Source organism: Hippopotamus amphibius, chromosome 12 (assembly GCF_030028045.1).
Source record: "Hippopotamus amphibius kiboko isolate mHipAmp2 chromosome 12, mHipAmp2.hap2, whole genome shotgun sequence".
In the NCBI taxonomy this organism is placed as follows: domain Eukaryota; kingdom Metazoa; phylum Chordata; class Mammalia; order Artiodactyla; family Hippopotamidae; genus Hippopotamus; species Hippopotamus amphibius.
The window spans coordinates 16760028-16776732 of record NC_080197.1 but is presented as its reverse complement, the minus strand read 5'-3'; the positions used below and the strand labels follow the sequence as shown (position 1 = coordinate 16776732).

The 16705-nt window shown below is 46.9% G+C and overlaps 1 protein-coding gene across 4 annotated transcripts; it reads left to right on the top strand.

Annotated features, from left to right (window-relative positions):
* Window positions 1–743: 743 nt before the first annotated feature.
* Window positions 744–16485, top strand: TTPAL (alpha tocopherol transfer protein like). Of its 4 annotated transcripts, none has more exons than XM_057701258.1 (5): window positions 744–843; window positions 5046–5505; window positions 8511–8704; window positions 10339–10449; window positions 12289–16485. In XM_057701258.1, exons 2-5 carry the CDS (start codon window positions 5061–5063, stop codon window positions 12565–12567), a joined length of 1029 nt encoding a protein of 342 aa, XP_057557241.1. In that variant the 5' UTR covers window positions 744–843; window positions 5046–5060; the 3' UTR covers window positions 12568–16485. The 4 variants fall into 4 exon arrangements, with proteins under 4 accessions (XP_057557241.1, XP_057557243.1, XP_057557244.1 ...); XM_057701260.1 differs by lacking the exon at window positions 744–843 and adding an exon at window positions 868–1310; XM_057701261.1 differs by lacking the exon at window positions 744–843 and adding an exon at window positions 3130–3821 and having other exon boundaries at window positions 8511–8602.
* Window positions 16486–16705: the final 220 nt, after the last annotated feature.

Below are 16705 nucleotides of genomic sequence, written 5' to 3'. Positions count from 1 at the left end.
GACATTAGTATTACTCTGCTTGAAAGAAGGACCTAAGAGATTGTCTCAAAGTTGTAGCTGCTCAAAATATATGGGCAGGGATGGGGGTGGGGGGGATCGTTGGGGATTTTAAAAGACTGGAGGCGTGCGCTAGTAAAGCCTTCTTCAAGCTACCGTTTTCTGAAAGGGACTTCATGAACCCCAAAGCAGGAAACAAATAATTATTGAATCAATATTCCAGAGCAAGAATCATGTTACAGATAAGGAAACTGAGGCCCAAGAAGGAATGGGGACTTGCTCAAAGTCACTTGGCTAAAAACAGACAGATGTCCCCTGGATCTTATCCTTTGGAGCAGCCAGTCCTGGTGGCGCCTCTGGTGGGAAGAATCCTAGGATGCTAATCCCGAGGTCTAGGTATGAAGCTCACTGATTGCGTTTCCCTTTCATAAAATAGTAGGATTCCACTTGAGGATTTAATGAGATGACGGATGTAAAACACCAGGTACACAGTTAATATGTTCTCGGAAAACGGCAGCTTCTTCCCTTCTTTCTCTGGGCCTCAGTTTCCCCATCTATACCATCTAAACCTGGTGGTGCTCTCTGTTCCTCCCAGCCAGCCTCTCCCCAGGTTCAGGTCCCACCGTGCCGGGCCGGCCGCCAGATGGGGACCAAAGGCCGGCACTTAGAGGAGATGTCGCACATGCGCACTCATGGGAGGCGCCCCGCCTTCCCACGCTCTGCGTACGTCACTTCCGGCGCGAGCGGCCGGGCCGGCCGGGCAGGGAGTGCGGGTCGGTTCTGTGCGCGCTGCCGGACGAGGCTCTCGCTGCCGATTGACCCGCGCTCCGCCCCGTAGCCGGGCCGGTGAGTGCCTGGGAGCCCGTATGCTGCGGGGGCCAGGGAGAGGGACCCTTGAGATGGAGGGATGACCGGAAGTGGGGTATCCGAGTAGAGAGAGAGAGACCCCAGGAAATGGGGACACCTGGGGAAGGGGTGACAACCGGAAGTGGGGGTCTTCGCAAGGTTGTCGACGGGACGTCGGGTCTCTGGGGCTCCAGGAATGGTGGACTCCTGACCTCTCCTTGGGGTAGGGTGGGGAGGAGGGTGATGCTCGAAAAATGATAGGCTCCAGGTGAGGAAGATTCGCGGCTTCGCCCTAACAAATGGTGTTTGCACCCATCCGTATGCCCACCCATCAATTCATTCACCAGACTGTGACTGGGTCCTTCTCCGTGCTTGATACTGCCAGGACCCTGGAGTTAAACAGGAAGCTCTAGGTGCAGCGTAGAGCCCAGTGTGGGGCTAGATACATCCTTGCTCTGCCTCACTAGGTGTGTACCCGTGGGCCCTTAACCTCACTCACGTCATGCGCTAATATATACAGAGCCAGGCACTGGGGATGGCAGTGAACATGGCAGGCAAGTTGTCTGCCCACATGGAATTTACATTCTAGTGGGCAGTTTCCACCTTGGTAAAATAGGAACAGTATTAGTGCTCTTACCAAATATTGGGAAGATTAAACAAGAGATGGATGTAAAGTGCTTATCACAGTACTTGATACATGGTAAAATGCTCAAGTGCATGTTATCTCTTTTCATCATTCCACTGTGAGTTAAATTTCATAACGCAAAGAATTATATTGTTCGTTGTTTTGTGCCCAGCACCTCTAAGCACAGTGCCTCCCACGGGCGATCAGTAATTATTTGATAAATGAGTGAATGGGTAAAACTGACTTGGAGGAGTTTCAGGTAAACACAGATGAATGACACTGAACTGCAGTTTCTAAAAGAGAAATAGGAACCTAGTGCTGTGGAAAACTGGAGTCACCCTGGGGGAGTCAAGGTAGGCTTCACAGAGGAAGGGACATTGAAGCTGGGCCTGGAAGTTGATGGGTTGTCTGGTTGAGAATAAACGAGGCGAGGAAGTTCCAGGCAGAGGTATCAGAAATGCATGCGATGTTCCCAGAATGGTGGGTCATTAGTTTGTTTGGGCTGACATTTCATGTGCATTGAGAGGGGAAAAGGTGGGAGAGAGGCTGGAGAGGGACTTTGAGGCTGGGCCTGTAGTCTGTGGACGCTACAGTCTCTCTCCTGGTTAAGTACTGGATTGAGATTACAGGCATCTGTTGGCAACTCCTAGGAAACCAGAGCCCAGGGCGGGTCCTGTGAACCATGATTATTGATCTGTTCCTCACTCAGCATACCTCCTCCAAGCAGATAAAATGCATTCAACAAATATTCATGGAGTGCAGACTATGTGTCTGACACCTTGTTAAGTGCTGGGTTTAAGGTGATGAACAAGACAGACATGGATGTTGCACACAAATTGCCTACAGTTGCAACAGTGAGAGAAGTGCTATGCCGAAGAGCTCCTACAAGGGGCGAGGGGAGCTCCTAACCTGGCCTGGAGTCAGAGAAGGCTTCCTGCTTTAAGCACCATCATCCCTTACCTGGATTATTGCAGTAGCCTCTAAGTGGTCTCTTTGCTTATGTTTTCATCCTCTTACAGTCCATCCTCAAGACAGCCCAGTGATCCTTTTAAAAATCTAAATCCGATCATGTCACTTTACGCAAAACCCTCCACAGCTCCCACCAAAGTCAGGGTAACTAAGCTCTTACTGGCCTACAAAACCCAGTACCAGTTGGGCCCCCAGTTCCTCTGTAAATTCATCTGCCACTATTCTCCATCTTGCGCATTTGACTCTTGCCATACTGGTCTCCTCTCTGTTCCTTGAAAAAGCCAGGCATGGTCCTGCCTCAGGCTTTGCACTTTTTCTTCCCTCAGATACCTGCGTGGCTTGCTCCTTCATCTTCATCTTTGCACATATGTCACCTGGGTGAGGACTTCCCTGATCACCCTACTTAAAATTGCAACTCCTGTCCCCAGGTACATCCAATCCCCTTGCCGGCTTTATTTCTCTCCATAGCACTTATCATCTTCTAGTAGTTGCCCCCAGTGCCTGGATGAGGGCCTGGTGCCTACTAAGTGCTCAATATTTGTTGAATGAATGAAGTGGCATCTAATGGGGACCGAAGGGTGAATTGGTATTAGTCAGAAGCGCTGGAGGACAAGCATGCTAGTCAGAGGAAACAGGATGTGCACAGGATAAGAAAACCACCTTTGGGAGGAAGTGAAAGAAGCTGGGTGGGGCTGGAGGTTGGAACACAAAGAACAGAGCCGGCAGACCTAAGATTTAGAGGCAGTGACCTGGTTGCTGTGGCTGCTGTGGCCTGGGGGGAGACCTACTATGTGCAGACACCCTGAGACGATCCCTGCCTGCCTTGTTGATCTCCAAGTGGGGGAACAGTGACAGCCCATGGACAAGAACTTGGGCTTCAGAACTGGGCAGCCCTGCTGCCACCTTATTCCTGAAATATCTAAGGCAGCTGTGTTATCTTGTTCTGTTTGTTTTGTTTTTTCCTTTAATAAGTGTGTTAGTTCAGATCTTCCAAGAAGCAGACACTAGGATGAGATTAGACGTGCAAGAAATTTAATGGTGGCAACGTATAAAAGGGAGGGGAACTGGAGAAATCAGGGAGAGCTTCAGACAGCGATTTGAGGCTGGTCCCTGTGCAGGAGGTTTGGGCAGGAAGTCTTGGACTGCAGTGTGGTTCCACAAAAGGTTCAGCCAGGCTGACAGGGAGTCTTTGAGATAAAGTTGCCTGTTCAGGGAGTCCTACGTTTCACTCAGTCATTGACCCGGGACAGTCTGTGGAGAGTGTGCATCCGCTGGATGGTGGATCCAGAGGGACAGCAGCTGGGGACACCCATCAGTTATGCTCCACCCCCACAGGAGATCTGATCAGTTTCACAGCCACCATGCCGAGTCACATGTGGATATGGTAAAAAATTTAACACTACAGTAAAGAGTCTCTTTCTCTCTCCTTTAACGTCCAGTGTCTTGTTCTGTTCCCTAGAGGGACCCATGGTTGACAGTTTTCTTGTACTTCCTTCCAGAAATTTTAGCTGCGTTCACAAGTATATATGCATATATTTTTGAAATGTAAATGCAAGTCTTTGTTTTTACACTTTCCTGCAACCTGCTTTCTTTTTCCTTCATGTGTCAGTTCATACAGATCTGCCTCATTTCTTTTCATGAGTGAATAGTATTCTATTCATATGGTAGTAGTATTTAACCAGTCTCCAACTGGGTGATGTAGGTAAAGTGTTTCCAGTCTTTTGCCATTATAATCAATACTTGTAAGGATCATCCTGGTGTGCATATTTTGCACATACATACAAGTATGTGTCCTAGAAATGGAGTGCTGGACCAAAGGGTGTGTGGTTTGTTTGTTTTTTTAATTGAAGTATAGTTGATTTACAGTGTTTCAGGTGTACAGCAAAGGGATTCAGTTATACATGTATATCTATTCTTTTTCAGATTCTTTTCCATTATAGGGTATTATAAGATATTGAATATAGTTCCCTATGTAGGTCCTTGTTGTTTATTTTATATACAGTAGTGTGTATCTGTTAATCCCAAATTCCTAATTTATCCCTTGCCCCTTTGGTAGCCAATAAGTTTGTTTTCTATGTCTGTGAGTCTGTTTCTGTTTTGTAAATAAGTTCATCTGTGTCATTTTTTTAAGAGTCCACATATAAGTGATATCGTATGATATTTGTAAGCGTATGTGGGTTGAAATCCTGATAGATATTGACAGACTATCCTATGTCAATTAATTCTCCCACCAACATCAAGGTATCAGAGTACCTGTTTTGTATTTTTGCTAATCTGAATTTCAGAGGTGTTTTACTTCGCATTTCTTTAATTAGGAGTAAGTTCGAGCACCAGTTCATACCTCTGTGAGCAAGGCCCGTGTGTTTGATGAGGGTTTGATGAGGGGTGTGGTATCCTGTTCTAGCTGCTTGGATGCCTCTGCAGAGATGTTTCCTTCATGTAGTCTGGGGCGTGGCACATGGTTCGGATACCCCTCCAGCCGAGAACCACTGCTCTGAGGTTCTTGGCTTGACCAAAACTGTCCCTTTCCCCTCCCTCATGCTGCTCTGCGATTTGAAGTGAGCAGTGCTGGGCTTTCCCCACATCACACAGGGCTTCTGTTTTGCAGGGAACCTGGGAGCTCATGTCGGAAGAAAGTGACTCCCTGAGAACCAGCCCTTCTGCAGCCTCACTTTCGGAAAGTGAGCTGCCGCCGCCCGCGACACCCACCGGCTATGTGTGCTCGCTGACCGAGGACCTGGTCGCCAAAGCCAGGGAGGAGCTGCAGGAGAAGCCGGAATGGAGACTTCGCGATGTCCAGGCCCTCCGGGACATGGTGCGCAAGGAGTGCCCGAACCTGAGCACCTCCCTCGAGGACGCCTTCCTGCTGCGCTTCCTCCGAGCCCGCAAGTTTGACTACGACCGGGCTCTGCAGCTCCTGATCAACTATCACAGCTGCCGGAGAAGCTGGCCGGAAGTCTTCAACAACCTGCGGCCGTCGGCCTTGAAAGAGGTCCTGGCTTCCGGATTCCTCACCGTGCTGCCCCACACCGACCCCAGGGGCTGCCACATCCTCTGCCTCCGCCCAGGTACCACCCTCACCGTCGCAGGGGGCGGGGCATAGGTACAGTTTGGGATGCATCCACCCAGCACCCTCTCTCTCTCATTCCCATTTGTCCCCTCTTTGCCTTAGTCAAGGCTCTTTATATATATAAGTAATATTTATTTATTTACTTATTTATTTGGTTGCACCAGGTCTTGGTTGTGGTAGGTGGGCTCCTTAATTGCAGCTCCTGGGCTCCTTAGTTGCAGCACATGGGCTCCTTAGTTGTGGCACACGAACACTTAGTTGCGGCATGCATGTGAGATCTAGTTCCCTGACCAGGGATCAAACATGGCCTCCTGCGTTGGGAGTATGGAGTCTTATCCACCATGCCAACAGGGAAGTCCCAGTCAAGGCACTTTTGATTGTAAGAGAACAGAACTCTGCTCTACTTGGCTGAAGACAAAAGGGAGGATTTAGTCTAAGGATATGGGAGCACAGCACCAGAGAGGTGAAGGAACATGGCTCTTGCTGGGCCCTGGAGCCAAGACCCTGAATCCACTTCATTCCCCCATCAGGAGCTAAGCCATCAGGAACTGAGACAGCCATTCTCCCTGTCTCTGCTTCTGACTGTCTGTCAGTCTGTGTGTCTCTCTGGACTACATTTCTACTGCCTTTTGCACATCTTCTTTGCACTACTGTCCATGGACTGGCTTCTGCTCCCTCTGTACACCCCTCAGCTCCCAGGTTTACCTGGCCACCCAACTAAGTTCCTTCCAATGCAAATTCCAGATTTCTAGGGTTGGGAATCTGGTGGGCTGAGAAAGCGACCCTGGTCATCAGGTACAAGCAGGGCTGCCAGGACATCCCCCCTGCCCCCACCCTGTCACTCCTTAGTGAGCTGGTGAGGTACAGATATCAGTGCAAAGGTCTGGGCTGGGCAGATGCCTGGAAAGGTATCTGCCTACCACATGCCTCCTCCGACCTCTCCCCCATCCCTCTGCTTTGTTAAGCCATTGAAAGGATGCCTTTTAGATTCACTTTTAGATCTCAGCAGTGCATAATGGTAATCAGGACAGCTGACATTTCTTTGGCACAGTAGTTTTCAATGGGGGCAGCTCCCTGCCGCCCTTCCCCTCAAAAGCATTTAGAAATGCGTGGGAACATTTTTTGGTTGACACAACAACTAAGGGGTCCTAGAACTCAAGCCTTCTGACTCTTAATCCTCTTCTCTTCCCTGACACCAAATGCATTATAAACTCAGGAGAGTTTTCCACTCCACCCCCAGCCTCAACACTTTCCATCACAACAGAACTGAAAAAAAACGTGAAAGATTGCGGTATTCTTTCCAACCACAGTGGGAAAATGAGAACCTGCTGGCCACCCTTTCTTCTTACGCCTACAAACGCCTCTTGAAGGGACAGCTGATTGAAGGGACAGCTGATGGGGAGTGGAAGCCGCGAGGCACCTCCCTCTGCCTTCAGGCCTCACGTCGTTTACCGAACCCTCTAGAGAGACTAAACCACATTCTCTTGAGCCTTTACTATGTACCAGGCACAGCCGTAACTGTTTTACCTGCTGTTTTAGGCGCTTTCCAAAGTTAGGAGGTGTGCGTTTTAAAATAAGCAATGCGGTGATGTCAGGGCACCAAGAAACCTAGAAACCAGTCAACGAGAGTTTTTGCTGCTCCTCTGTACTCATACGAGTATTACAAAACAGTCGGATATTACCACGCTGGTTTCACCTCTTTGCTTGTGTGGTTTCAACTCTTTACTTATGAGGTGGATTTTTTCCCCTATGTCTGGAGCAGATCTGGACCCCTCCCCACAGACTCAACATTTTAGCAAGAGGCAGATACAGATTTTGTTCTTAACTAGATATTGGCTTTACCTTTTTATAAGCTCTTTTGAGAGCATATGTGATTGATAAGAATGACAGCCAGTTATGTACAAGCAGGTTTAATTGGCAGCAACATCAAACAGCATGCTGGCATAATTTTTGGACAAAGGTTTTTTTCATATGAATTTTGCACATATCACAGATCCCATTGGTGGCAATCCTGTGGAGTTTTACCTTTCTAAGAAAGAGACACACAGATCTTGGTGGGATTTTCTTGAGAAGAGTGGTTAACACTCAAAAGTTACCATTGTCATCTTTTCCCCAAAGAGAGAAAGACTCCCTCGATCATATGGGGAGCATTAAAGGAGCGTCCAGCCTGGAAAGGGAAATGTGCTCCAACTACAGCGGAAAGCCATCGCCACCTCTGCTGTCTTCCGTCCGAGCTTCATTCTAAGACCAGCTCTTGCCTCGTGGGGTCCCTGAATCTCAGGCGCCCAGCCTCACCCCTACAAGAGAGAAGAGGGAGCTTCTCCTTCCAAAGGGCCAAAGTCCCAGAATTGAATCCCTATGGTTCTGCTTGACCTGGCTTGGATCACATGCTTGTGACCCGGAGGATGTAATACCTGTATTGGCCAAGCCCACCTCTGGGGCCAGGAGTGAAGTCAGTTTATCCAAACTGTCTAGCATGGGAAGAGGTGGTACCCCAAGGAAAATCGGGGTGGTCTCATGAAGATAAGGGGAATTGTGATGGCAGAAGGCACAGATGTCCATTAAGGCAAGCATTATTATCCCACTCTATGAGGGTGAGTCAAAAAGTATCTGCACTCTGGCTGTAGACTATAGGAGCTTTAATATAACCAGAGTGTGGATAATTTTTGACTCACCCTCGTACTTATGAGGTCACATTGGCCCAGAGTGAGGAGGTAACTTGCCCAAGGTCACACAATGAGTAAGATTTAAACCCCCAGGTGTGTCTGACTTCACAGCTCAAGATTTCGTCTTCAGCACTCAATTGCACTTGCATTTCAGAATATGCTGCTATGTTTGGAGTCAAGAGACATTAGGTATCACTTAGAGATCTCAATGGTCATGCCAGTAGAATTCTTTCTTTCCCATTTTAAAACAACAGTTTTAGCTAGGAGATAAATCTTGGCCTGAGTGCTTGTTTGCATTCATTTCTGTAACGTACTGTCCATCTCTTATGATCTTAAGACAGGTGGATCCCAAGCAACTATCCAATTACCGAAAACATCCGGGCCATATACCTGACATTAGAAAAACTCATTCAGTCTGAAGAAACCCAGGTGAATGGAATTGTAATTCTTGCAGACTACAAAGGAGTGAGCTTATCAAAGGCATCTCATTTCGGCCCTTTTATAGCCAAAAAGGTGATTGGCATCCTTCAGGTATGGCCCCTGTGTGTCATGTGCCTGTCCTGTGGCTGTGTGGCTTCTCCCTGTGTGGCCCTGTCTACCTACCTCTAATTCCACCTGATATACAAAACCAGCCTCCTCCCCACAATCAGGACAATACGGAAGCATTATGGGGAGAAATGCAAAAGTCCAATTCACCACTCATTCTCATCAGGGTCTCCAGTAGTAGTTTCTGGGCATGATCAGCTTTAGGGCAAGAGTCCAAAAAACAGAGAAATACTTTCTGCTTTTTTTTTGGTCCAGAAGGCAGTCAAATTCTCAAAAAACAGAACTGAGAAGGTTTTTGCTGAGGTGATGGAACCTCTCCTCCTTTCTGTGGGACCTGGGCACACGGAGCCCTGTGGGGCTGTTTTTGGTCAGGTGCTTTCAGACCTCATGTTCTGAGTTTCAGAACACAAGTCTCTGGGAACCATAAAGTTCCTGACACCTGCAGTGTGTGAGATGGTTTGCACATGCAAAGCACTTTTTAAAAGAAATTGAAGTAGAGTTGACTTGCAATATTATGTTAGTTTAAGGTGTACAGCATGATTCAGTATTTTTATAGGTTATACTCCATTAAAAGTTATTACAAAATAATGGCTATAATTCCCCGTGCTGTGCAGTATATCCTTGTTGCTGCAAAGCGCACTTACAGTCTTTATAACCCATTCAGTCCTTCAAGGACTCCTCTTAGACAAGGCAAGAATTATCTTTCCTTGTTGATAGAAGGGGAAACTGAGACTTTCGGGATGTAGCCTGGCCCATGTCTCCCAGCTGTGCCGGGTTGGAACTTTGTTCACCTGGCCCAGCCCGTGCACTGCTGCCTCGGGTGAGCTGTGGAGCACCAGTGACACCACAGTTCTCCTCAGTGGTGTGTTTGAGCCGCCACCACGCACCAGGCTGATTATTCAAACATTTAAATGTCACTTCCTGTCATTATCAGAAATGTGAATTCTGGCTTTGAGACAGTACTCTGGCTTTCCTTAGCTTCCACTCTTCTTTGCTTCTGCCAAATATTGTGCAGATTCAGGTGTCGGGATACCGCATTTGGATTAGTCATTTTCTAGTCCTATAAGATGATCTGTGGCCAAAAAATTTCCAGGGTTAAGTATATTTGGGAAACAGATTATAGCTTGTCCCTTTCTCATGAATTTCACCGTAAATATTTGCATATTGAAAGCCGTGACCGGTCCTGCAGTTAAGGAAACCTGTTTGACTATATTTAATCTACTATTTCTCAAACTTCTTTGCCTACCACAACACCCTGTTTTGCATCACAAACTAAGTAACATCTTGAGAAATACACTTTGGGCAGCACTGATCCAGAAGCTCTGATATTTGTTACATCCACATAGGCTCAGACTGCTTTTTTGCCACAGGAAGGGCAGCTCTCCACTTGTTTGTCTGACTCTCTCCTAACCCAGCTCTGGGTCCCAAGAGAGACTCTTGCCCCAAGACCCATCTTCCTGTGTAGCCCCAACTTGGGCTGTCTTTGAAGAGACTGGGAGGATCGGACCAAACTGATGTTGGGGCCGGAAATGAAGATTACAATGGGGAAGGCAGGCTGTGGTAATGGACAGTTTCCAGATGCTCCACAGGTTCTAACACCCCCTTCTCTTCCCCCACAGGACGGTTTCCCCATTCGGATAAAAGCAGTCCACATAGTGAATGAACCTCGAATATTTAAAGGCATTTTTGCCATCATAAAACCATTTCTGAAGGAGAAAATAGCAAACAGAGTAAGTGATGATCCTGTTGACTTAAGATACTTTAATTTTTTTTTATGCTGCCCTTTCATGTGACATCTATAAATTTATTGCAACAACAGTAATCTCAGGTTATTATTCTTGCCCTGGGATGACTGATTTGGAAAGTGCAGGGTTACAGATAAAATAAACGAACACTCCTTTCTGTGAGGGGGAGATGAAATTAATGAGGATGTAATATTTGACAGTGGAGAGAGCAGAACCAGGATTGTTATCGTAGGAGCATCTCTGCTCTGTGATCATTTATACTTTAATATCCTGGCCTGGGCATTGTGAACCAACATTGTATTTTATGTGTAAGAGGACATGGCAAAGGGTAGTCATTGGGCAGGTAGTTAAAGAGAGTCATGGTGATTTCTTACTACAGCTCCTTGGGCTTTAAAAATGCTATTTAAGCCTTTCCACTTACCTAATTGGTTGTCTTGCTGTATAAAGTTTGTGGAGTAATTCAATGTTTATGAGATCTGTGAGTTTTTAGTTTAATTCTTATGTAAGAAAGGATAGGTGATACTTGCAAAGGCAGTCTTCCTGTCTGACCCTGAAGAGCCATTTCTCTTTTAACTTTTCCCAGGACCACAGTTGAAATGTGGTGGGTAGTACTTTTCTCCTTTTTACCTAAGGCGTGGGAACATGGTTTTGTTCTCTTTTTCAAAGAGGAGACATAGAGAGAATCTCAAGTTTATAAGGGAGGAAACTTAAAATCCAGGTCCAGATTCCCAGGCCCTTTCCCTGAAGATTTTAACTCATCAGTTCGGGGGTGGAGGCCAGGAATCTGTGCTTTGAAAATCTCCTTAGGTGATTCTGATGCACCTTTGAGAACCTCTGATTTAGTGGCCTCCCTGCCTGGGTTTGAACCGACGTTGGTTCCTGGAGTTCCTGTTTGGAACCTGCTTTTACCGAAGCAGCCTTTGGACGAGGTCCTTTACGTCTGTGAAATGACCTTACTGGTAGCCCATAATCTTGTTCACTTGGTCCTTCGTATGTTCATTCATTCACTCAAAAATATTTTTTGATCAGCTACTCTGTGCAAGTATGTTCTAGATGAACAAAACGGACCAAAATCTCTGCCCCCCAAATCCCTCTCATTCTAGAGAGAGACACAGACAATGGATTATGTATGTTACCTAGGATTCGAATGTGCTAATGCTTTGGAGAAAAATCAAGCAGAGAAAGGGGACAGCAGGTGCTGGAAGAGGGGAAGGGGTTGTAGTATTCAGTGGGGTAGTTAGGTGGTGTCATTGAGAAGCTGGCGTTTGAGCAAAGACTTGAAAGCAATGAGGGAGTGAACCTTTCAGTGATCTGGGGGACCCTGAGGCAGGAGCAGGTCAGGAGGCGCAGCAGGGGGTAGACGATAGGAGTGGCAGGCAGACGAGTAATGGGGCCAGATCGTGTAGGCCATTGTATGGACTCTGGCTTTTAGTCTGTTTAAGATGGTAGCACCTGGAAGGCTGTACATATTAGAGGAGTGACTTGACCTGACTTACGTTGAAAAGAGCTTAGATTGTGGTGGGACAAGCGTGTGAGCACAGAGACAAGTGAGGAAGCTATTGTGGGGATCCAGGTAAGAAGGGCTGGTGGCCTGGTACCATTAGGGTGGCAGGGAAGGGCTAGAATTCTGGATGTATTTTGAAGGACCAGCCAACTGGGTATAGGGTGTAAGGAAAAGAGGATTAAGAATCCTCAAGCTTTTCGAGGAACTGGAAGGGCAGAGTTGTCATCAACCATTCCTTCATTCATTCAATAGATATTTGAGCACCTCCTGAGTTACTGATGAACCTAAGGACGTGTGTACTTTCCTTTCATTCCCTGTAGTTTTTCCTTCATGGGTCTGACCTGAACTCTCTCCACACGAACCTTCCAAGAAACATTCTCCCCAAGGAGTACGGGGGCACGGCCGGAGAGCTGGACATCACCACCTGGAACGCGGTGCTGCTGGCCTCGGAGGAGGACTTTGTGAGGGAGTTCTGCCAACCCGGCCCTCCCTGCGACAGCATCCTGGGCCAGGCCCTGCCGCCCGAGGGGCTGAGCGCAGAGGCACCGTGTGATGACTCCATGCGGGCTGTGAAGTCACAGCTGTACTCCTGCTACTAGCCAGCCCCCTGTGAATGTCACCATCTTTAAAACCTTTCTTTCTTTCTTTGGAGAGGCCCAAGGAGATTTTGAGGTGCCATGGATTGCCTTGCTCCTTGTAACAGAACTGCAGCAAGGAGGAAAAGCCTGTAGAGCTCTGAGGTGAGCCACGGGGTGAGCCTTTGGTTGCTTGAAGGACTGTATGGAAGACATGAAGAAAGCCCCCCAGCAATTCCAAATGTTTGGAATCTCAGTGCAAACCATTCATCTGAAAGCTGTATCTGGTTCTTACAGATCTCAATGCGAGAAAAATCAGGAAGTCACTTTGATTCCACGTTCCAGGAGAAATACAACCTGACTGGCCAGTCAGCACACTCCTATGAAACAGGTTGGCCAAGGCTGCGAGGTGGCCACACCTGAGATAATGGGAGTTTGTGTCCTTCACATGAACCCTGACTACAGACCTCTGTTGCTCATCAAGAAACTTTGTTTGAGGTCCATCACTGGGTCTGGACCTTCACGGAATCATGCAAGCACTGGAACAGAAGCAGCACCTCCTGATCAAATTTGGGAGCCAGGGACCTCACGCACCTCTGGGATTCATGGGTTGAATCTTGCAATAGAAACTTAGAAGTTTTCCCAAACCCATAAAGCCTTAGTTCTGGTTCTCAGTAGAATCATACATGATCCTAGATGTGATTTTACTCAACCTAAAAGACTAGATGCCAGTCCTGTATAGCTAAAAGAATTCTCACCTAAGAATTAAGAGACCTGGGACCCAGCCTTAGATGTGTTTCTGTGGAAAATACAAGACCCTCTGTGGGCCTCAGCTTCCTCATCTGTAAAATGAGGCTGAATGAAGTCATCCCGAGGGCCGTTTTGGCCACTCCCAGGGTTCTGCGATTTGGTTTAGTTATTGAATGTTAGACATCAGTTTTCTGCCTAGAAAGAGGACTCTCTAGATACCAGTGGCTGGATCCTGTTTTTTTGTGGGATGCATGGGTCTTTCCAAGAGGGATGTGTCATTTTGGGGCCCTGTCTTTAAAGAAACAAGTGGACTTGGCAATACCCATTTTTCTCTTCAGTGTGAGGGTTAAGCTTGAAAAGGACGGCCTTTGTGAGGGCAGGTGAGATGCCCAGGATTGTGGACGAATTCCTTCCATCCCTGAGCCTCTGGCGGTATATTTTAAACCTGGCAATGGTGAGTGGTTCAGTTACTTGGGATTCTTAAATTTTGGCCACTGGAAATGAATGCAAGGGCAAGTTATTCTAGGACATCCCCCACCCCAAACCCACTTGAGTTTCTCTCGTGTCTAGCCAGACTGAATGTTAGTTCTGCATTTCAGCACTTTAGACCCTTCCTGTCAAGAATTTAGCCTTAGCCCAAGCATCAGATTAGGTGGTTCATCTCATGGCTTTTGACCTGTTTCCTTTCATATTTATTCCGTGCAAATTGTGGTGTTAAAAAGTGATAGGTACCTTCTCTGTGCATTTGTTAGAATACCAGGCAAACTGGATGGCTCAGTTAGGACTAGAACAGTCCTCTGAAATTTAAAGGCCGGTAAGTTGTTAATAAGCTATCTATCTCTCTAGCACTTTTAAAAGTGTCTGGAGAAGTTGTTGGTGGAAATGACTTACCTCATTAGTGCCAATTCTAGGGAGAACTCTTTTCATCATAGATACAAACCCTGGATGCTCTAGGGATCTGCCTGACTGGGTAGTATCAAAATGCACACCCCTGGCTGCCTCTGGTCCCATCTGACAATGATAGTGTGACCAATCATTGCTGGAAAGGTCCAAATAGGACAAGTGGGATGGCTATAGTAGAGGGTTCAGAACCCAACTGCCTGGGTGGGAGAATTGGTCAGAGGCCTTCTTAAGTCCCAAAGAGGACAGAGAGATTAAATAAAACAAAAAGGTTAGCCATGAATCGTTCAAGTTTCCAAGGTTTAAACTGTGCATTGCGTTCCTGGCCAATTGCCTTTGTCTACGTGTCTTACATAGGGATGGCCAAGTTCACCTCAAGAAATTTTTCAAAGATGAGGAAGGATGTTGCCCATTTTCCAGGCCTTCGCAGCTGGATCAAGGAGCTGTTTCATTCAGCTTCTGAAAGGAGCCGAGGGTTGTCTACCTTCTGGGGCTGCTGTGTTTTATGTGGGCTCCAGAGAGATCAAATGATTTTGGCACCTCAGGAGGTTTGAACCAAGCTGTGAAACCAGGACCTCCTGGGTGGAGTACATGGCCGTCTCCGCATGGCTTCACCAGGCGTCTGTGTGAAGTTGCCCCAGCAGGGTGGGGGACTGACCACGGGAGCACCCCAGGAGCTTCACTCAGCAGTGGGGGCACAGTGATGGAGCAAGTAATTGAACACCTGGAGAACTGCGAGTGTTTTCCTTCAGGGAAGAGTTCTGATCCATTTCACAAACACCTGAAAATGAACTTTTCCCACAATTCAGGGTAGCATGGTGTAGGTAAGGGAAAGGAATAGTAAACCAGGAGACCCGAGGTCCAGCTTTACTGTGCCACGTGGCCTCAGGTCAGCCACTGAACATCCCTGAATCCTCATGTGATAAAAGGGATCTACACTCGGAGCTCTGAACCCTGTTTCTGGCATCAGAGGTTTTGTTCTTTCTTTCCCCCCACATCTGGGTGATTCTTTAGGAAATTTAGGTCAATGAACTGACACCTAAATCTTCCAAATGAATCTGTAAGCTTGAGTGATTGGGGGGGGCGGGGGGTGTTCTTCCTCCTCTTCTACACAGAATTCTGGAAAATTGTGCTTCTTCTGGAATCCTGTTCTACCTTCACGGCCAAGGCTGGAAGAAATCTACAGAAATAGCCAGAAGCGCAACCCTGGCTTCCCCTCTGGAGTTTCTCATTTGCTCTTGGCATAGGTGGCTTTGGCTCCCTAGTACTTCATCCCACTTTCACAGGAGCCACCTGTCCCTAGAGGTTTACAAAAACTTCAGTTCACAAGATACATTTTTGCCAGAAATAGGGTAATAGATATTTTCCCTGAATTCCTATGAGATATTGAGCCTTTCAGAGTTCTCCCTGGGTGAGCAGTTGCTTTAAATGCCATCTGATTCTCAGATCAGTCACGGGATTGCTTTTTCATTTGGGTAGACAAAAGCTATAGTACTGCTGTGGCATTATTATAATACCTCATTTTAAGGTGTTCCTTTGAAACCTCTTCTTTCATTTAGGAAGTAAAATGTTCGTTAAGCTGATGATGTAAGTATGGATGTCCTGTGGCATGAGAGGTGTGGAGATAGCAAATGGAAACGTATCAACTGTTCAGGAAAGATGTCAGTTCTGGTCACACTCTTCAGTATTGGGATCTGTATTTTGTAAATCTCAAGTAAATTCCTTTCTGCTCTCCTTACTCAGAAATGGTTTGCTTGAAATACAAGTAATAAACATTAGAATCAGATATTCTTCCTTTATAGCACTTGATTCATGGGAAGTCGCAGGGTGATTTGTGGATGGAGATGCTAGTGACCACTTTATTCTTCGCCAATTAGCTGCTTTTCCTTTCATCTCACTGGGCGCTGTGTTTAGGTGCGCAGTTAAGTAGCTGCCATGGGGATTCTTGTGGATGTGCCTCGGCCTCTTGGCGTATCAGGTGGGAACCTGTTACAAATGAAATACTTGAAACTTCTCTGGGGCCAAGAGCCTCCGACACCACTCTGAAGGGGTGAGAGGTGGACTAATTCTGTGACCAGATTGGGGCACCATTTTGGTCACTGGTTGCATTCCTCGCTTCAAACTGAAATTCAGTTTGGCTTCAAGTATAGCAACACATGGTGGATTCATCTACTTCAGTGTCTGTTTTGATCAAAAGTTTATTTTTCTAGTGCATTTTCTAAGTCAAAATGGTGAAAATGTAATTTTAGTATGCATGACTGGGTCTTAAATAATAAAAATCTCTGTCAGGTTGAGTGTGTGTGGAGTTCTTCTCTGAATGGCAGTTTGGGTAAAGGTTCTGAGGGTTGATGGTACACGGTGGGAGCATGTGCATTCTCTAAGACGGTGGGCTGGCTGCCTCTGAAGATCATGTGCAGTGAGTAGACACCAACTAATGTGAAGAAAGAAGGTGGAGCTGGATGCCCACAGTGATAGAGAGATACGCAAACTTCCCGTTTCGCAAGGCCCAGGT